Source organism: Oryctolagus cuniculus, chromosome 3 (genome assembly GCF_964237555.1).
Source record: "Oryctolagus cuniculus chromosome 3, mOryCun1.1, whole genome shotgun sequence".
Classification (NCBI taxonomy): Eukaryota; Metazoa; Chordata; class Mammalia; order Lagomorpha; family Leporidae; genus Oryctolagus; species Oryctolagus cuniculus.
In genome coordinates this window covers 182048139-182069254 of record NC_091434.1, presented here as the reverse complement: position 1 = coordinate 182069254, position 21116 = coordinate 182048139, and the positions used below count along the sequence as shown (strand labels likewise).

The 21116-nt window shown below is 47.5% G+C and overlaps 1 protein-coding gene across 1 annotated transcript in view; it reads left to right on the top strand.

The window, feature by feature from the left end:
* LOC100358478 (maltase-glucoamylase) overlaps positions 1-21116 on the top strand; it is a 170825-nt gene that overhangs the window by 58649 nt on the left and 91060 nt on the right. The window contains exons 27-47 of the mRNA XM_070069892.1: positions 802-956; positions 1039-1207; positions 1461-1557; positions 2359-2471; positions 2953-3078; positions 4379-4507; positions 4750-4860; positions 5342-5404; positions 7852-7986; positions 8480-8567; positions 10221-10359; positions 12442-12575; positions 12681-12715; positions 12808-12924; positions 15533-15681; positions 16232-16316; positions 17414-17470; positions 18415-18539; positions 19106-19194; positions 19770-19819; positions 20249-20416. Of these exons, the coding sequence (XP_069925993.1) occupies positions 802-956; positions 1039-1207; positions 1461-1557; positions 2359-2471; positions 2953-3078; positions 4379-4507; positions 4750-4860; positions 5342-5404; positions 7852-7986; positions 8480-8567; positions 10221-10359; positions 12442-12575; positions 12681-12715; positions 12808-12924; positions 15533-15681; positions 16232-16316; positions 17414-17470; positions 18415-18539; positions 19106-19194; positions 19770-19819; positions 20249-20416 (2334 nt within the window). The remainder of the gene's footprint in view (positions 1-801; positions 957-1038; positions 1208-1460; positions 1558-2358; positions 2472-2952; positions 3079-4378; positions 4508-4749; positions 4861-5341; positions 5405-7851; positions 7987-8479; positions 8568-10220; positions 10360-12441; positions 12576-12680; positions 12716-12807; positions 12925-15532; positions 15682-16231; positions 16317-17413; positions 17471-18414; positions 18540-19105; positions 19195-19769; positions 19820-20248; positions 20417-21116) is intronic.

Below are 21116 nucleotides of genomic sequence, written 5' to 3'. Positions count from 1 at the left end.
ATCCCTCTCTTTCACTTCCCAATAGCAGGTGGATTCTCTAAGGTATTAGCCCACCTTATTAAGACCCAATGCTCAGGACAGTGTCATGCAGAGAGAAATAGATAGTCAGTGAGTCAAATTTAAATACCATTTTTAGCAGTGGCATTTATGATTATTTTAGTAAAAATGTTTGTAGTTGTTGGAGGAATATGTTTCAGTCCTAAAAAGATTTCAAATATTCACATATACTCATATGCCCACATATAAATATCAATTAATAAATTCATAGAAGCTATCCATATTTCAGATTATTTTCCAAATCAGCACTGATGTCCAAGTGAGTATTACTGGAAAAATGCATCAAGAATGAGATATGACAGACACAGTTCGAAATATAGAACCTGACATTGTTGTCTGATATGTTAATTTAATCCCATCTTAAGACAAAAATATAAATATTTTATATTTATATAAAACCAGCTTTTATCAAAACCTCAATGTTCTCCTATGGGTATAGATTTAAAGCAAACTACCCTTGCTTAAAACACTTTTTATTGACATAATAATTATATATTTTGATGGGGTGCTGTAATGTTTTGGAACACTTACATTATGTGTATTGATGAAGTCATGATTCCTGAGTTAGCTGTCATCTCAGACATGTATCATTTCTTGGTGATGAGAGCATTCAAAATTCTCTCTTCTGTCTTTTATGAATTGCACACAAAAAATTCTCAACTATAATCACCCTGTGTGTGATGGCACACCAAACCTTATTCCCCCACCTGCACCCTTGTCTAACACCTGTTCCCTCTGGCCTAGATCTATGACCCCAACAACAGTCGGTATGAGGTCCCAGTCCCTCTGAACTTACCCGGGGTTCCAGCCAGCAGCCCTGAGAGTCGGCTCTACGAGGTCTCCATTGGGGAGAACCCATTCGGGGTGGTGATTCGCCGCAAGAGCACAGGCGCTGTCATGTAAGTGCTGTCCTGGGAAAGCCAGCTGCTCGGGGCCCCGAGGGAGGTCCGTGTCTGCTCCCAACCCCTGTCTGTGTTGCAGCTGGGACTCTCAGCTGCTCGGCTTCCTGTTCAACGACCTGTTCATCCGCATCTCCACCCGCCTGCCCTCCGCGTACCTGTACGGCTTTGGGGAGACGGAGCACACGGCCTTCAGGAGAGACCTGAACTGGCACACGTGGGGCATGTTCTCCCGAGACCAGCCCCCGGGGGTAAGGACGGAGCGCTGGGTTCTGTGTCTGCCCCTCTCCCAGCGCTGGGTGTGCACGCGCTGTGCTGTGCCCTGCCAGACTCCACCTGCTGGGTCCCCCCTTCTGCTTCTCCACCAGGGGTGTAGTTCCCAGGCTCTCTGGTCACCTGTGTTTAATCAGTCACAAGGGAGACTGGGCCCATGGGAATTTGCTGGGTTTCTTTCTCAACTACAACGTCTCTTAACTCGTGCCGCCTCTCTGTCCTGGTTCTTAGTACAAGATGAATTCCTATGGTGTGCACCCCTACTACATGGGCCTGGAGGAGGATGGCAGTGCCCACGGAGTGCTCCTGCTGAACAGCAATGCCATGGGTAAGCCTGTGCCATGGCTCCCTCATTTCTGTGCACTGTTAATTCTACATAACTTTAGAATATATTTCAACTCAATACACCCTGTTCAAAATTATCTTCTTTTAGGCAGTGATGTGCTTAATCTGTTTATAATTTCTACTTCTACTTCTTTTAGTTCAGTAACAAGTAATAAGGCCTCATCTAACTCTTACTTTAGCAAAAACTATGTAACCAAGGTTAGAAAACTTGAGTTTCAAATATTGTGGAAGTCAGGTAATGTGAATTAGCAGTGAAGCTGAGAGTCAGATCACTTGTTGGTGGGCAAAAAAATGTGCAAAAATGTTTATGGTATAGAGGAAACGGAACATCAGGGGATGGAAAAAAGATAAATATAAGTACTAGTGTCAGTTAGTTAGGTCCGTGCTGGAATTACTGGTATTTCATCAAGGGCAGTTTCCTGGGTTTGAACATAGCAGTTGTCATGTAAGAGGTTATCATTGGAGGAAGCCGATGAGGCGTACACAGGGACTCTGAATACTATTTTTTCAACTTCTTGTGAGTATCAGATTATTCTTAAATAAAAGCTATAATAATTTTAAGATAGAAGAATGACTATATAAAAAAGTTAATAGTACACACCCAGGAGTGCAAATCCATGGATCTGACCCTGTGGACTTCCACGTAACTGCTTCACTTCTCTGTGGGAACAGCTCTTAGTTCTCTCCAGCGTGGAGAGCAGAGGCGGAGGGAGAAGATGTGGATTTCTGGGACGATTGCTCACCTTGAAGGATTCCAGCATGATTGGCATTTTCTGTGTTGCAGATGTGACGTTCCAGCCCACGCCCGCCCTGACTTACCGGACCACAGGGGGAGTTCTGGACTTCTATGTGTTCTTGGGGCCAACACCAGAGCTTGTCACTCAGCAGTACACGGAGGTAGGAGGAACATTTTAAATTTATCTTTAAATTCCATTCCATATCCTTTTGGAGATTTCTTCGTAGTAATTCTCAGCCTCAGAAAACCACTATGACCAGACATTATAATTAGCTCCAATTTGCAGGTAAGAAATCAATGTGCAGAGAAATTACTTACCTTTCGCACAAGCCGCTCAGCCAGCAAGGTCTGGAGTCTGCATACTAGGCCAGGCATTTTGCTTCTGGAGTCAGGAAGTTAGCTAGCCCATCTGCAGGAATCAGAGAAAAACCAGATTTTCCATAATTCCTGCAGAAGGGGCTCGTGTGTAGCAGGGAGTGCTCTCTCCCAGGTGTCTCTGTCTCTGCATTTCCTCAGTTTCTCTTTCGATTTCAGTGTGTTGATTGTGTAGCTTGGAGCACTGCAGAAATACTTACTCCTTCATACAGAACTTTAATCCAGCTTCCATTTCTTGAGGACTAATACTTGGTGTCTACTTCCCAGGTGATTGGCCGTCCTGTGATGGTGCCTTACTGGTCCCTGGGCTTCCAGCTGTGTCGCTATGGCTATGAGAATGACACGGAGATTGCCAACCTGTATGATGACATGGTGGCGGCCCAGATCCCCTATGTAAGTTCTCAGTGCTGGGGCCTGGTTCTGGGACCTCACCGCTCACCCAGGGGTCTCTGTATCTGGATTCCTCTGTGAGAGTTTGATGTGGTCTTACAAAGATACAACAGCTTTCTCATCCAATGTCGTACTCTGCTGCAGCACCTCAGGCTCTACACAATGCAGGTATAGAGGTGGGGTTCTAGGAATCCCGGTGATTCCCGAAGCAGGGGGAGACAGGGATGGCTCCACACTCTTTCTGCCGTCCTCTGCCTCCTTCCATCTTTTTCACAACTTAAAAACATGCAGTAGAAAAGTCCTTGTGCCGGCACTGCGGCTCACTAGGCTAATCCTCTGCCTTGCAGTGCTGGCGTACCGGGTTCTAGTCCCGCTTGGGGTGCCGGATTCTGTCCGGTTGCCCCTCTTCCAGACCAGCTCTCTGCTGTGGCCAGGGAGTGCAGTGGAGGATGGCCCAAGTACTTGGGCCCTGCACCCCATGGGAGACCAGGAGAAGCACCTGGCTCCTGCCATCGGATCAGCGGGGTACGCTGGCCGTAGCGCGCCGGCCACAGCAGCCATTGGAGCGTGAACCAACGGCAAAGGAAGACCTTTCTCTCTGTCTCTCTCACTGTCCACTCTGCCTGTCAAAAAATAAAAAAAAAAAAAAGAAAAGTCCTAGATTCCATACAAATGAGCGATCCTGTGAACAGCAGTTTTGCTTAATTAGAATAATGGACTCAGTTTGAGTCACAGCCCTGCGTGCTTCTCTGTAGCTGCAGGTATGTCCTCAGTTCCCGTCCTCGGGCGCACAGGGCTGTGCAGGGCCCCTTCAGCTCAGAGCTAACCGCCTGTCAAGTGTAGGGATTCTGTGTCTGGTGTCCAGGTGAAACAGTGGAAACCAACTCTGCCCTTCACCTGCGAACAGGACAGCCCAGGGGTCAGAGTTGATCTGAGGAACCCTCCACAATTAATTTCATTCAACCTTACTTTTCCATGGTTTATGAGTGTTCTTCTAATGGAATAAATAGTGTATTTCACACATTATAAGAAAGCTCTGATTACTCCTTAGATTGGATATTGCAAATGGTTTATGAGTTTTTGTTTTGCAGTATATTTAGCATCCTTGTTGTTTTCTATTTTTTAACTGAAGATTTGTAAAAGTAGGTAAAGTTCCCAGGATCTAATTTTAACCCACGACAAAGCTGAGATGTGGAAGCATATAAAGGAAGCTGTCTATAACTCAGGGCGCCGTGGCAGAGGGCTGCTAGTGGAGCCTGGGCTTGGACCGCAGCAGCATCGGTGGCCCTGTGTCTCTCCCCAGGACGTGCAGTACTCAGACATCGACTACATGGAGCGGCAGCTGGACTTCACCCTCAGCCCCAAGTTTGCTGGGCTCCCAGCTCTGATCCAGCGCCTGCATGGCGATGGGATGCGGGTCATCCTCATCCTGGTTGGTGCTCACGTGGATGTCATGTGGGGAGGCTGGTGGGCTGTGGGGGAGAAGGCCTGTGCTGTCCTTCCTTCCATGGAGTGAGCGGGAAATGGAAGCCCCACTAGGAAATGCATTTCCCTGGAGTCCAGAAACTACCATCCAGGGGACCCTAAGGCATTCTCTCTGCAGGAATTCTCCTTTTTCATGTTCGTGTCATTGCCAGCTTTGGTTTTCGCAGCTGACTTGTGGTTTGATTTCAGGACCCAGCGATCTCTGGCAATGAGACGCAGCCTTACCCTGCCTTCACTCGGGGTGTGGAGGACGACGTCTTCATCAAATACCCAAATGGCGGCAGCATTGTCTGGGGAAAGGTATGAGCTGGGCAGTGATCTGCTAGTGCCCAGCCCGGGGTGGGTCATACTATGTCTGAGCCTGGGGTGGGTCATGCTATGTCTGAGCCTGGGGTGGGTCATGCTATGTCTGAGCCTGGGGTGGGTCATGCTATGTCTGAGCCTGGGGTGGGTCATGCTATGTCTGAGCCTGGGGTGGGTCATGCTATGTCTGAGCCTGGGGTGGGTCATGCTATGTCTGAGCCTGGGGTGGGTCATGCTATGTCTGTTTGTGCCTGTGGTTTTTGGCCATTTCCATTTAGACATTGAGGGCAAAAGCTCTCATTTTTTTCAATCACTGTTTGTTGGTACAGTTGAAATTTTGTTAAGGTAGTTGAATTTTCTGGAGCAACCCTCTGTGATAAAATCTTACTTCCCTGGGCTATGGCTTAAAGTTTCTTAGGAAATACCATGTAAGAGGGATTGACTGCTTGGTGCTACTGAACCTTTTTTCTCTGCACAGGTCTGGCCTGACTACCCTGGTGTTGTTGTGAACAGCTCTCTGGACTGGGACAGCGAAGTGGAGGTAAGAGACCCTCTGTGGGTGTCGAGTCTGGTCAGGGTTGCTGGAAGGGGCAGCCATGCTCATGGTGTTGGACATGCTCCTGCTACGATCAGGAGCATGGGCAGGGTGAAACGTTTGAGGGGCATGGCCTGGGTGTCAGTCTGTGTGCCAGACACCTCACATGTGACGTTTGCTTCCCAACGTCAGCATGGTTGGTACTATTCATGGGATTTAAGCCTCAGAGAGCTTCAATTACAAGACAGAATATCAAAAGCCGAGAAGCCTACACCAAGTGTGCCTTTGATGCTAGTATATTATGGTTGGGCTAATTTCCCACTTGGGTTTTATATTGGGTGCAGTTCTGTCGGACACGACCGATACTGACTTGACTCTAATTCTCCCTCCTGACCCTCCCCATTGTTCTAATCTTGGCTGAGCTGGAGCTGACGCTGTCTGGTGAAAGGTGCCCTGTGTCAGGGCCTGTGACTTCTGCCTCCGTCTTCCAACCCCTGCAACCCTGGAGTGCCCCTCTCGGGATTCTGAGCGATGCAGCCCCTTGCCCCCTTGCTCCTCCGTGACGCAGATTCTTGTCTGTTGATCCACTGCTGTCTTCTTCGTTTTCCTCTTTTCCGTTGATCCAGGTGCATGATTCCCCCTTGCATTTCGTACGTGGTGTATGAGAACTGCAGCTCCTCCATGCCTTGTCCTCTTTGCTGTCCCCTCCCTCACCCCACCCCCAACATCATTCAGCTCTTTAACTCTGAAAATGCCATGGTTAACGTGGAGGAGGCTATTTTCTGAGCCTTACAAAGGAGCGTCACATTCCCTAATAATGACATGGAAAATAGAGACATTTAGGAATCTTTGCACGGATGCACAATAAAACACTGAGTCTTATCTAAACGTGTTTAAGCTAAACATGGTGGGATTTAGAATAGTCAACCAGAAAATGTAAAACAGGGGCCTTGTTCTAAAAAGTTTACAAAGTAGTTAAGGATTTAGATTTTTTTTTTTCAACAGGCAGAGTGTACAGTGAGAGAGAGAGAGACAGAGAGAAAGGTCTTCTTTTTCCATTGGTTCACCCCCTAATGGCTGCTGTGGCCGGCGCACTGTGCTGATCTGAAGCCAGGAGCCAGGTGCTTCTCCTGGTCTTCCATGTGGGTGCAGGGCCCAAGGACCTGGGCCATCCTCCACTGCACTCCTGGGCCACAGCAGAGAGCTTAACATTGTTAGTTGAAACATAATAATTGTACAGATTTATAGGGACAAGTATACAGTGTGCGATGATCAGATCAGCATTAGTAGCATTTACGCCTCCTACAACATTTATCACTTCTTTGTACTGGGAATCTTTGAAAAAGAGCTATAAATGGGTCGACTAAAGTAAAGCATTGATTTTATTTTAGGGGGAAGATGAAGAGAAGGGGCGGTTGACACGGCCTCTTTAAGTCTTCTAATATGATGTTATACACATGTGCAGTTTTGTTGAGATTCTCAAACCTGAGCAAACATGGGTGCATCCTCGTGGTTCACCAGGCTGTTTCTTTCCCACCTGGTTCAATGCATCCGATGTCGGCCCTGTGGGGCTGCAGGTGCCCCTGGCTCCTGCTCTGTCTTCATCTGGCATCTGCCCTGTGGGGCTGCAGCTGCCCTTGGCTCCTGCTCTGTCTTCATCCAATGTCGGCCCTGTGGGGCTGCAGGTACCCCTGGCTCCTGCTCTGTCTTCATCCGATGTCGGCCCTGTGGGGCTTCAGGTGCCCCTGGCTCCTGCTCTGTCTTCATCTGATGTCTGCCCGGTGGGGCTGCAGATCCTCTGGGCTCCTGCTCTGTCTTCATCCAATGTCTCTTCATCCAATGTCTGCCCTTGGGGCTGCAGGTGCTCGTGGCTCCTGCTCTGTCTTCATCCGATGTTGGCCCTGTGGGGCTGCGGGTGCTCTGGGCTCCTGCTCGGTCTTCTCCTGATGTCGGCTCTGTGGGGCTGCAGCTGCCCCGGCTCCTGCTCTGTCTTCATCTGATGTCTGCCCTTGGGGCTGCAGATCCTCTGGGCTCCTGCTCTGTCTTCATCCGATGTCAGCCCTGTGGGGCTGCAGGTGCCCCTGGCTCCTGCTCTGTCTTCATCCGATGTCTGCCCTTGGGGCTGCAGGTGCCCCTGGCTCCTGCTCTGTCTTCAAGCAGTCCATGGGCAATGGCAGGACACAAGTTAAGGTTGGGCATGTATCCCATGGGCGGTTCAGGGTGCTGTCTGCTGCCATTCATGTTGATGGGAAGGTGAAAACAGTCTACAGATGCTTTGCAGATGCTGAGCGTGGATGTGATCTGCTCCTCACACTCGGTGCACTTCTCATGAACACAGAACAGGGTGCAGACCATCACCTGTTGGTACAAGTCTCTGCTTGAGTTATCCCTAAGTGCCTATCTGCTGTCTAACGCATTTTTTGGGACAAATGGACTGTGTTTAATTCTTACAGAAATACAGAGCTTATGCGGCCTTCCCAGACTTTTTCCGTAATTCAACTGTCAGCTGGTGGAAGAGGGAAATACAAGAAATGTACACCAACCCACAGAACCCAGAGAAGAGCTTGAAGTTTGACGGCTTATGGATTGTAAGTGTGTGTGTGTGCACATGCCTCGGTGTGTGCCTGTCTGTGTGTGCCTTGAGCTTTGGTGCCCCGACCTTTAGTTAAAAGGAGAATAATCTCACAGAAAGACAGTGGGCGTGCTACCACGTCCTCCACCCAGGCGTGGCACAGCCCAAACACCTCCCACCTTGTGCTTCACCCGAGGGTCTTGCTGTCAAACCTCAGAGGTGATTATGGAAGACGATGGAATTTTGTTTCCTTCAGTCTCCATGGAGAAAATTTGGAATTTTTTTTTCCTCACACCTCGATGGAGAAAATGTGCTTTTCCCCTCTGGCTGCTCATTCCATAGGGCCTGAATGACCTTTCTAGCCACTTCCACCTGGGGTTTCATGAGCCCTCCTGCTTGGCATCTACAGGGAATACCGGATGTTGAATGATTGTTCCTGGCACCTGTTCTCAATTTGACAGGCTACAATTGTCTTGAGAAGTAAGTGGTGTCTGTGTTGACATTTCCAGGACATGAATGAGCCGGCGAGCTTTGTGAACGGGGCAGTTCCTGCAGGCTGCACGGATCCCACTCTGAACCATCCGCCCTACATGCCATGTAAGGACCCGTGGCCTCCTCACCTGCAGAGCCACGGCCATTGAAGAGTCCAGGGACCGGGGCTTGCTTTTTGGTGCTGGGGTTTATTGGGGTCCAGCAGCAGAGGTGTGGGGAGCAACTCGGACTAGACTAAGTTACTGGAATTAAGACTTATTCTATGCATCTGCTCTCCCACAATATGGCACTGGGAGAGAAGAAAACAGCTTCTACACAGCTGCCTCCAGTTCAGCCAATAAACTGTAGGACTTGCTCCTGATTGGAGGAGAGCAGCGTGCTCGGCGTGTGGGCAGCCGAGTTGGGATTGGTGGAAGAGGACTATATAGGAGGAGAGAGACGGCATGCACCAGGAACATCTAAGAGGAACATCTAAGGGGACCATCTAAGGGAACACCTGTGCAGCCCCCGAGAGAGCCGGCCGGCGGTGTGCCGCTCCCCCGCGGAAGTGGGGAATGTGGCCAGGGGGAACCGCCCTTCCACGGAGGTGGAAGGGACAGTAGCCAACCCGGGAAGAACCAGCAGCAAACCCGGGGAGGGCCGAGCAGACGAAAGAACAGCGCAGGGTCCTGTGTCGTTCCTCCACGAAGAGGGGGAGCGACATAATGGTGCCGTGACTCGGATAGGAAGCCTAGGCAGGGCTTAGTGTCGTTCCCCCACGAAGAGGGGGAGCGACAAGAGGCACTTCCAGCACTTGACCCGTTGGGTGTGTGCAAGTCCCTGGGCCTGCTGGGTGAATTTCCCAAGCTGTCTAGAAACCACATGGCAGTGGTGATGTCTCTAAAGAACTCCAGCAGCTAAATTTCTTAGTTCTGTAGGCTTATGATAATTCCTGCAAAGGAATTTGTTGGGCTACAGATAGTATCTCTCCCTTATTATGGAGTGGATGGTCTTTGGAGTTACACTTGTGTCCACATCTTGGTTCTAGAATTCATTCTCACTGTGAGTTGTATCACCATCTACAGATGATGTGATGTTTTCAAAGCTCAGTTTTTCTGAACCATAAAAGGCACATATGATATCTTTGTCACAGCAATATTTTTTTTTTTTTGACAGGCAGAGTGGACAGTGAGAGAGAGAGACAGAGAGAAAGGTCTTCTTTTGCCGTTGGTTCACCCTCCAATGGCCATCGCAGCTGGCGCGCTGCAGCCAGCGCACTGCGCTGATCCGACGGCAGGAGCCAGGTGCTTCTCCTGGTCTCCCATGGGGTGCAGGGCCCAAGCACTTAGGCCATCCTCCACTGCACTCCCTGGCCACAGCAGAGAGCTGGCCTGGAAGAGGGGCAACCGGGACAGAATCCGGCGCCCCGACCGGGACTAGAACCCAGTGTGCCAGCGCCACAAGGCGGAGGATTAGCAAGTGAGCCACGGCGCTGGCCACAGCAATATATTAAAAATTGCATGACTTCATTTATATGGCAAAAACATAGATCAAAATCTGATGTGCACTGCTTGACAACTATGCGTTCTTCCCCAAACCTCTGCTTTCTCTGAGGGTTCTGCAGGTCAGAGAGCAACACTGTACCCACACTGCTGGGGAAGGGGAGAGGGTGCCCTTTAGAAGTCACGTTATCTTAAAATCCGGAGTCCAACTCTTAACCAAAGTCAAGGTCACCCGGGATCAGAGCTGGCTTTAACATCCCTGCATCTTTTCCCCCAGACCTGGAGTCCAGGGGCACGGGCCTGAGCAGCAAGACCCTGTGCATGGAGAGCGAGCAGATCCTGCCAGACGGCTCCCGTGTGCGGCACTACGACGTGCACAGCCTGTACGGGTGGTCCCAGACCAGACCCACCTACGAGTGAGTCACTGTCTCCCTTCTCCACTGGGTGCAGCCTTCAGGACAGCCAGTGATGGATGAAGCTACTGTGTAGCAATTCTTATTAACTAAGCAAATGCTCATCAACTTGGAGCTTGGAGCTTGGAGCCAGGTCCTGTGTTGATAGTAAGGCAGATAGATTTACGCAAAGCTAACTCACTCCAGTGGAAAACAACGGTCCTCTTGCTGATTGATGTCATAACCATCTGAAATTGCAGCACAAAGCGTTTCTCACGTGTTTGTGGTAAAGTAGATGTAACAAAGTTACCACATTGCCAGTCAGATAAGAGTACAGCAGTTCAATTATGTAAAGTACATAATAGTTATAAAGATAGTAAAAGAGTGCATTACTGTTTTATGTATTTGATCTATTATATTTTTATACTATTGTTGGGGACACACATGGGAATATTGTGGTTAGTTTATGCTGCAGCTGCCGTTCCTATAGCTTTAGTTATAAGTCATAAAGTAAATGCAGAGGTTTGGATATTTCTCTCCTTTATTTCAAAAGTGAATCATCTCAACAGGGATTTTTGTAGGCCACCATGTCGGCCCCTATGAACTGATTTTTTTTTTATAAATAAGAGTGTACATTAACATAATGATCAAAATAGTGCAAGAAATAAGCTAACCCAGTGGCATAGTCATTGATGACAATTATCCATTAGTAAGTGTTGCACAAACTTGTATATGCTATACTTTTATTTGAATGGCAGGGTAGGAGATGTAGTTATGCTTGATTTTTGAAAACATGTGAGTAATGCATTGTACTGTAGTTTTTTAAAGATTTACTTATTTATTTGAAATGCAGCAGAGTTACAGAGAGGCAGAGGCAGAAAGAGAGAGAGAAAAAGAGAGAGAGAGAGAGAGGTACTCCATCCGCTGGTTCACTAACCAAATCGCTTCAATGGCCTGGGCTGGGCCTGGCAGGCTGAAGCCATGACCTAGAGGTTTCATTTGAGTCTCTCATGTGGGTTCAGGGGCCAAGAACTTGAGAACGTGGGCCATCTTTCACTGCTCTCCCAGGCACATTATCTGGGAGCTGCATGAGAAGTAGAGCAGCTGGGTCTTGAACCTGCACCCATAGGGGATGCTGGTGACAACGAGGGGGTCTTAACCTCTGTGCCACAGTGCTGGCCCCAAATTTAGATCTTGTAAATAGGAGTGTACATGACAGTGATGATGCAGGTAGTGTATGAATACAGACCCAGTGACACAGTCGCTGATGAGCATTATCTATTGTTGATTGCTGTATATAATTGCATGTACCATACTTTTATTTGAATGGCAGTTCAGTTGGTGTGTTTATACCTGATTATCAATAACATGTGAGTAATTCATGTACCACAGTTGTTTTTAAAGATTTATTTATTTACTTGAAAGGCAGAGTTGCAGAATCAGAGACAGAGAGAGAGAGAGAGAGGGGTCTGCAATGTGCTGCTGGTTCACTCCCCAGTGGCTGCAAGGCCGGGGCAGAGCCACTCCGAAGCCAGGGGTCTGGAGCTTCCTCCGGGTCTCCCATGGGTGTGCAGGGGCCCAAGAACTACTACTAATACTCCTTTCCCAGGCCACAACAGAGAGCTGGATCAGAAGTGGAGCAGCCAGGACACATACTGTCCCCCATATGGGTTGCGGGCATTGCAGGCAGTGGCTTTAGCTGCTACAGCACAGCACTGGCCCCACATATATGACAATGTAAGATGGCTATGCCATCACCGGCAATAGGATTTCCCAGTCCACTGGGATTTTATGGCATCACCATTGCACGCACAAGGCACTGAGTACATGAAGAGCAGAGTTTAGGGAAGACTTCCTTTTATGCAACCCAGTGGGTTCAGTACATGGTGATGGTCTTGGAACAACACTGTGTAGAGACACACCCATGATAGACATGTCCATGGTCTGGGATGAGTCGGTGGGGGCCTCACGCTGGCTGATTTCCGTATCCCTGCAGCCATGCAGCAGACATCAGGGACCGTGTCCTGGGTTCAGCCCCGAGGGCAGGAGCTCTGTGCCTTTCCATCTCCTGCTCTGCCCTCAGCTCACCTCCTTTCCCTCCACCAGAGCCGTGCAGGAGGTGACGGGACAGCGAGGGATCGTCATCACCCGCTCCACGTTCCCCTCTTCTGGCCGCTGGGGGGGACACTGGCTGGGAGACAACACAGCCGCGTGGGACCAGCTGAGGAAGTCTATCATTGGTGTGCAGCCTTGTGCCAGGGCCCCTGCTGGCAGGGAGGGGGCGGTGAGGGGAGAGGAGGCAGGGCTCAGGGCCTGGTCTCACCCCACTGTGGTTCCCTTTGCAGGCATGATGGAGTTCAGCCTCTTTGGCATTCCCTATGTAAGTGTCCCTGGATCCCTCCTGCTGACCTGGGAGCTGGAGCCAGCGTTCAGAAACCCTCAGCAGGCCCCTTTTCTTGCTTCTCGGTTCAGACAGGAGCAGACATCTGTGGGTTCTTTCAAGACGCTGAATATGAGATGTGTGCTCGCTGGACGCAGCTGGGGGCCTTTTACCCCTTCTCCAGGAACCACAACACCATTGGGACCAAGGTAGGGCATTCACTGCTCCCTCAAGTGATGTGTGTGGTGTGAAAGGCACCCTGCATTTGTGAGCTACATTGATGTAGTCGGTTTTCACTGGGGGTGTCTTTAAAATATTCAACCCAGTGTCTGCATGAACTGTACTTACCTATATTCTTTAGCTTACCCTTTTATTTAGACAGTGCATCCCAAGAAGAATGCCTTATGGGAAATCGCACTATGTGCCCTGGGTGAGCACAGGGACCTCATGCATTCTGTTAGCAATATTCTGTGACTTACTTGGGCATCATCTTTGGTGTGGCTGTGTGTGGTGCTCATCAGAAATAAGCTCTCAGTGACTTCCTCAACGTCCCCCAGGCTGAGCTCCTCACAGTCTTTTTCTTCTTTTATTTTTTTTTTTCAAATTGACTTTCTTTTTTTTTAACTTTTTTTTTAGCAAATATAAATTTCCAAAGTACAGCTTATGGAGTGGGAATAAGAGAGGAAGGAGATTTGCAATTTGGGACATGCTCAAGCTGACTTGCCCCAAATGGTAGAGTTAGAAATGTGCCAGGGGATTCCAATACAATCCCATCAAGATGGCATGTACCAATGCCATCTCACTAGTCAAAGTGATCAATTTCAGTTCACAATTGATCACAATGATAGGTCTAAGAGTCAAAGCAATCACACAAACAAGACTAGTGTCTGCAAATACTAACTGATAGAATAAAAAAGGGAGAGAAGGATCCAACATGGGAAGCGAGATACACAGCAGACTGATAGAATGGCAGATGTCCTAAACAGCACTCTGGCCTCAGAATCAGCCCTTAAGGCATTCGGTTCTGGCTGAAGAGCCCATGAGAGTATTTCAGGCATGGAAAGCCAAGACAGTCTGGCAAAAAAAAAAAAAAAAATGACCTAAATGAAAGATCTCCGGGAGTGAGATCCCAGTGGAAAGAACAGGTCATCAAAGAAGGAGGTACCTTTCTCTGAAGGGAGGAGAGAACTTCCACTCTGACTACGACCTTGTCTAAATATGATCAGAGTTGGTGAACTCAAAAAGCTTCCATAGCCTTGGCAACTCATGACAAGAGCCTAGGGTGATTACTGATGCCATAAACAAGAGTGTCAATTTGTTAAGTCAACAACAGGAATCACTGTGCACTTACTCCTCATGTAGGATCTCTGTCCTTAATGTGCTGTACATTGTGATTTAATGCTATAACTAGTACTCAAACAGTATTTTTCACTTTGTGTTTCTATGTGGGTGCAAAATGTTGAAATCTTTACTTAATATATGCTAAACTGATCTCTATATAAAGAGAACTGAAAATGAATCTTGATGCGAATGGAAGGGGAGAGGGAGTGGGAAAGGGGAGGGTTGCTGGTGGGAGGGACGTTATGGGGGGGAAGCCATTGTAATCCATAAGCTGTACTTTGGAAATTTATATTCATTAAATAAAAGTTAAAAAAAAGTACAGCTTATGGATTACAATGGCTCCCCCCCATAACTTCCCTCCTGCCTGCAACCCTTCATTTTCAATTATCTTTATATACAGAAGATCAATTTAGTATATATTAAGTAAAGATTTCAACAGTTTGCACCCACATAGAAACACAAAGTGAAAAATACTGTTTGAGTACTAGTTATAGCATGAATTCACATTGAACAACACATTAAGGACAGAGATCCTACATGAGGAGTAAGTGCACAGTGACTCCTGTTGTTGACTTAACAAATTGACACTCTTGTTTATGGCATCAGTAATCTCCCTAGGCTCTTGTCATGATTTGCCAAGGCTATGGAAGCCTTTTGAGTTCGCTGACTTCAATCTTATTAAGACAAGGTGATAGTCAAAGTGGAGGTTCATGCCTCCCTTCAGAGAAAGGTACCTCCTCCTTTGATGGCCCCATTCTTTCCACTGGGATCTCACTCACAGAGATCTTTCATTTAGGTCCTCTTTATTTTTTTTTCCAGAGTGTCTTGGCTTTCCATGCCTAAAATACTCTCATGGGCTCTTCAGCCAGATCCAAATGCCTTAAGGGCTGGTTCTGAGGCCAGAGTGCTGTTTAGGACATCTGCCATTCTATCAGTCTGCTGTGTATCCCACTTCCCATGTTGGATCCTTCTCTCCCTTTTTTATTCTATCAGTTAGTATTTGCAGACACTAGTCTTGTTTGTGTGATTGCTTTGACTCTTAGACCTATAAGTATGATCAATTGTTGACTGAATTTGATCACTTTGACTAGTGAGATGACATTGGTACATGCCATCTTGATGGGATTGAATTAGAATCCCTTGGACATTTCTAACTCTACCATTTGGGGCAAGTCAGCTTGAGCATGTCCCAAATTGCACATCTCCTCCCTCTCTTATTCCCACTGTTACATTTAACAGCGATCACTTTTCAGTTAAATTTAAGCACCTAAGAAAATTGTGTGTTAATTACAGAGTTCAACCAATAGTATTAAGTAGAACAAAAAAATACTAAAAGGGATAAAGTATTAAGTTGTACATCAACAGTCAGGACAAGGGCCAATCAAGTCACTCTTTCTCATGGTGTTCATTTCACTTCAACAGGTTTCCTTTTTGGTGCTCAGCTGAGCTCCTCACAGTCCTCTTCCTCTTTTGCAGAGACAAGACCCTGTGTCCTGGAACGCCACCTTTGTGAATCTTTCCAGAAGCGTCCTGGAGACCAGATACACCCTGCTGCCCTATCTCTACACCCTGATGTACAAGGCCCACGTGGAGGGCAGCACTGTGGTGCGGCCTCTCCTGCACGAGTGAGTGTCTAGTGGGATCTCAGTGAGTGGTGGGTGACTTCCTGCCTTCTCTAGGGTGCCAGGGGATGCCTTTTCACTGTGTTGTGTATGCTGTTGGTGATGAAGGTCACTTCTGAATTGGGAAAATAATATAATCCAGCACAGGATTGTTTGTGTCCAGTTTGGCTGTGCCAACACCTTCCTGGCACCTGTAGCTATTCAGTGATGAGTTGTCCCAGGTCCCAGCGGCCTCAGGTCACACAAGAAGGCATATTCCCAGGGAAACATGAAGAATGAGGGCCTTGCTTGCATTTAGTGTGTGCCATGGCAAAGTCGTGAGGCAGTAGTTTATAGGAGATAACAGCTAACTCTCCCCCGTTCTGAGGTTTGATGAGCATGTCCTAGGACAGATGGCTGTGGGCCTGTGTGTTCCTGAGTGAGCCAGGCCTAGGCCAGCAGTAAGGATCCTCAGGTGCAGCGGGTTCCTGGCTTGGGTCTGAGTTGAGGACTTCCTTCAGGGCTGGGCTGGGCTGGCTGGGCTGTGACTGTGGCCCCTTCATGTCCTTTTCAGGTTTGTGTCAGACCGGGTGACCTGGGACATAGATGGTCAGTTCCTGCTGGGCCCGGCCTTCCTGGTCAGCCCTGTGCTGGAGCCTGTGAGTAGGGGGCCTCTGGTGGGCAGAGGGTCTCGGCTGTGAGGCTGGAGAACAGTGAGGGGAGAAGAGGCCTGGTGCCGGGTCCTGACGCCTGCTTCTTGTCCTGCCTCTGTCTCTTCCTGCTCTCCTGAGCCTGTCACTCAGGGACCCCGGGCCTCAGCTCCTACAGCTCTCAAATTAGCACAGTTCTGGTTTCAAGGCCATCTAGAATTAAACTCCTCAGATCTTTGTGAAAATCTAATCATTTTTATATCTCCTTAATGAGTAGTGCATAGTCAGGTTGGGCGGGCGTGGAAATTACTCATTATTTTATTCCATGATTAGTGAAATAAATCATGTCAGTGAGGTGCCTTGCAGGAACTGTGCAATCTTACTTCTCTCTGGCCCGCCAGGAAGCCTTGAACTTTTCTCTTTTCCTCTGTTAGTGTTTTGGCTTGTGTACCCTCACAAAATCTTACCGCACTACTTGCAGCTGGCATTTGATCCAACATAGAACACCAGCTGTAATGCTTGCTTCCCGTCTCAGTGTTGTTCCTGGCTTCCCCACTCAGCGTCACTTCCCGTTGAAGTGCACCTGGGAGGCACAAGGAAACTTGGTCTCCTGCTACCCTTCTGTGATTCTCAGAAGGAATCCCAGGTTCCTGGCTTTGGCCTTGTCAAGTCCTTCTGTTCCCGGCATTTGGGGAGTGAGGCATCAGATTGGGGATTTCTCTCTCTCTCTCTCCTCACTCTGTTTTCCTCTGCCTTTCAAATTAAGAAAACTTTTTTAATTTATTGTATTATACCTCCATCTTTTTTTCTGTTCAGACTAATCTCAGTTGTTTGTCTCTTTGAAGTGGGTATCCAGTAGATCTGTGTGCTAATGGTGCTGTTTTTCCCTCTTGGCGTCTTGGAGAGGAAAGAAGGCTTTATGGGAACCATTTGTCTGTGGGAGACAAATCTCCCCGTTTGTGAGGTTCCCCCCACTGCTGAGCTCTAGAACAATGTGGCCGTGGGTGCAGGGCCACCACTCTGGTTTTAACCCCTATGCTGTGCGAACTGGGTTCTCTGTCCTTGGTGGCCATATCCTAGCACCCATGCTCTGTGCTTAATTCCAGAACGCCAGAGAAGTCACTGCATATTTCCCGGGAGCCCTCTGGTATGACTACTACACGGTAAGTTTTTGTGAATATTCGTACAACTTGTGTTTAATTAAAATTAAGATTTTATTGTTGAGATCAACTAATATGTATAATACATGTGTGCCTTTAATTACTCTTTAAGGGTCTTTGGTCCCTGTCCTTCTGAGGAAGAGACCTTTCTTTCCTTGTTGTCAACAATAACTAATCCTTACCTTTAAGTAGCAGTAACTAATTGTGAGAATTTGCCTGCTGTAAGACAGTTGTCAGTATCTGCAACGTTTATTGTTGTCCTACTGGAGAAAGGTGTGGGAGGAGACAAAAGCGACTCCTGGTGAGAGAGAAGGCCAGCATTCCACTGTGGAGGGTGTATCAGATTCTGTGAGGTGAATGAAGGGTTGTTCTACCTCCTCCAGCACTGCTCCGTGGTACAGAAACAGCCTGTGGGCTAGTGCCGCGGCTCACTAGGCTAATCCTCCGCCTGAGGTGCCAGCACTCCAGGTTCTAGTCCCGGTTGGGGCACCAGATTCTGTCCCGGTTGCCCCTTTTCCAGTCCAGCTCTCTACTGTAGCCCGGGAAGGCAGTGGAGGATGGCCCAGGTCCTTGGGCCCTGCTCCCGCTTGGGAGACCAGGAGGAAGCACCTGGCTCCTGGCTTTGGATCAGTGCGGTGTGCTGGCTGCAGTGGCCATTGGGGGGTGAACCAACGGAAAAGGAAGACCTTTCTCTCTCTCTCTCTCACTGTCCACTCCGCCTGTAAAAAAAAAAAAGAAACAGCTTGTGGAGTGAGGGTCTCTGGGACCCATTCCAAGGCTTTTGTAGTGTGAGCTGTGCAATCCAAAATGGCAGCAGATTCTCCCAGGATGTCCCAGCAAGAATGAGTGAATGTGAGAAACGTGGTACAGGGCTGTGCTGAGGGGCGATGAACAATGTGTTCAGAAGGTGTGGTGAGACAGTCATCTCGATTTCCCTCTGCCCACAGGGTGCGGATGTTAATGCAAAGGCCCAGTGGAAGGTCCTGCCTGCCCCTCTTGACCACATCAACCTTCACGTCCGTGGCGGCTACATCCTGCCCTGGCAGGAGCCTGCGCTGAACACCAACCAGAGGTGAGCGTGGACGGGGGTCCCCTCTGCACAGCAGTTAGTGCACCGCTCTGTAATGAAGCCCAGCGGTGTGGAGGCATGGACGCCTACTGGTGAGGGTTGAGATATTCCTGTTTTCTGTGAAATTATTGACATCAGAAGAAGGTGCACCTGGTGACTTTGCTCTTGTTCCTAAGGAAAGGTAGATCCATATGCTGATAGTAGCTTAACCCCTCTGAGTTATGTTTGAATCAGGTCCTTAAGTAGCTTTCTTTTTATTGTAGTCAAGAGATGTGTAAATAAAAAGTTATATAGAATCTCGTACTTCCCATTTTTCTTTTTCAAATTAATCTTTTTATTATTAACACAAAGAGCATATTTCATGTATTTCATAGATGCAATTCTATGGTAGAACATAATGACGCTTCCCGCCTTCACTCCCTCCCTCTCTCCTTTCTACTTCCTTCTTTTCTTTTTTTTTTTCTCCTAATTTTTGCAACAATGTATTTTAGGTGGGAACATTCCAAGGTAATTTGAAAAAAATCCTTTGAGGTTTAGTCTCTGTTTGTTCATAAATGTGTTTCCCACAGTCGGCAGAATGCTCTTGGTCTCATCATCGCCCTGGATGAGAACAAAGAAGCGAAAGGTGAACTCTTCTGGGATGACGGAGACACCAGAGGTGAGCATGTGATGACAACGTCAGGAGCAGTGGTAGATGAACCACAGGTGGAAGGGAGCCATGTTCTATCTGCTAGAACTGTCCCCATTTCCACCCAAATACACACTCACTCTCATTAATCAGCAGAGAACTGCGAATCACAAACCACAGGGAGGAGTTACCTAAGACCTGTTGGGCTGACCCTTCGGAAAAAGGCAAGAGATAACGAGTGTTAGTGAGGGTGTAGAGAGAAGGAAAGACTTGTGTGCCATTGATGGGAATGTACATTGGGCCAGCCATTGTGGGAAACAGAATGGAAGTTTCTAAAGAAATTACAAATAGGTCTGCCATCCAGTTCAGCAATCCTTCTTCTGGGCATATGTCCAAAGAAATGAAACCAGTATCTTGAAGATGTATCTGCATCTCCATGTTCATTGTAGCACTTTTTATAATAACCAGGGTATTAACATCCACTGATGAATGAATATTATTCAGCCGTAAAAAGAAGTGTTGCCATTCGTGAAGCGCAAAAGGCAGAGAGAAATCTGCCTCTGTGACAGAGAGGCCAGTCTGACTTGTCATTTTCTCACTTTCAGATACTGTGGCCAGTAACGTCTATCTTTTATGTGAGTTTTCTGTCACCCAAGTGAGTAACCAGTTTCTATGAATCTTAGGCATGGGCTTCTGTCTGTTTATTAGCACATGGGGTCATGTTTGTATATTCCTGTATTTGAAACCTCATATGAACTTACGACTTTTATTGAATAACATTTTCAGCTTTGCTTGTCTTCTCCAAATTGAACCAGGCATGCCATCATAGAAGGCAGTGATCTGAGTAGAGATAAATCAAAGCATCCAGTGTTTCCAATGACAGTTGTAAAAAATATACGTGTATCATAGATATTTCTTAAATCAGGGGATTATTAAAATAATATCTACTTCTTAAGCACACATTATTAGAGATAGCTTGGAGATGCCCAGAGAAGTAGAAAGTATAGAATACTTGTGTGACTGCAGCATCTATATATGATTCCTTTGTACTTAACTGTCCTTGATTTTTTTTTTTTTTTTGTAGAACCGCTTGGATGTGAAGATCTCACAGTCAGGCTACAAGGACCCCAACAATTTAGCTTTTAAAGAGATTAAAATCTTTGGGACACAGGAACCTAGCAATGTCACAGTGAAACACAATGGTGTCCTGAGCCAGATGTCTCCTATGGTCACTTATGATTACAGCCTGAAGGTAAATACCCATCTCGTTGACATAATTAATCAAGAATGGGTGTAGCTTCCTGGCAGGGTAACCTGAGTTCCTGAAGGACCAGAGCAGATGCTGAGACCTGTGTGGGGGGTCTCAGTTTGGGAAGGAGAAAAGGGATGAGGAGGTGGCGGAGCTGGCATGAAGGGAGAGCTGCTGAGAGATGGCACAGGTGCAGTGGTCTTTCCACACCACCTCCCCATTTGTCACTCTGCCCTCTACAGCTTGACATTCAAACGAATAGAATCCTGGGACACAAAGGAGCAGGGTTAGCAGGGTGGGGAGCAGGATTAGAGGGGAAGTGAATCTGAAAGCTGTTGTGGGGTGAAGGAAGAAGTCCCATGAATTAAATCTCTGAAGTTTTTTCCAACAAAACTTTGAGTTTTGAGATATGTGACTTTCACCCTGAAACATACATTTTAGAGAAATACTTTAAAGAATTTGATAATCCTCTCTAATGGATAGGTATTTTGTTAGGTAATAAAAATAAAATATTTTATTGGTTGTAATGAGCCTTGACATCTTGAACAACTTGTAATCAGTTATCATTTATGAGGAATCTTTTCCCAAGATAATCCATCCCACAAGTACTCCATGTCCCCAATGAGAAGCATGGGATGCATGTGTTATGAGAGACATTTCAAATCTGGGGAAAATTACTCAATTTTCTACCATAGTGGCAGAC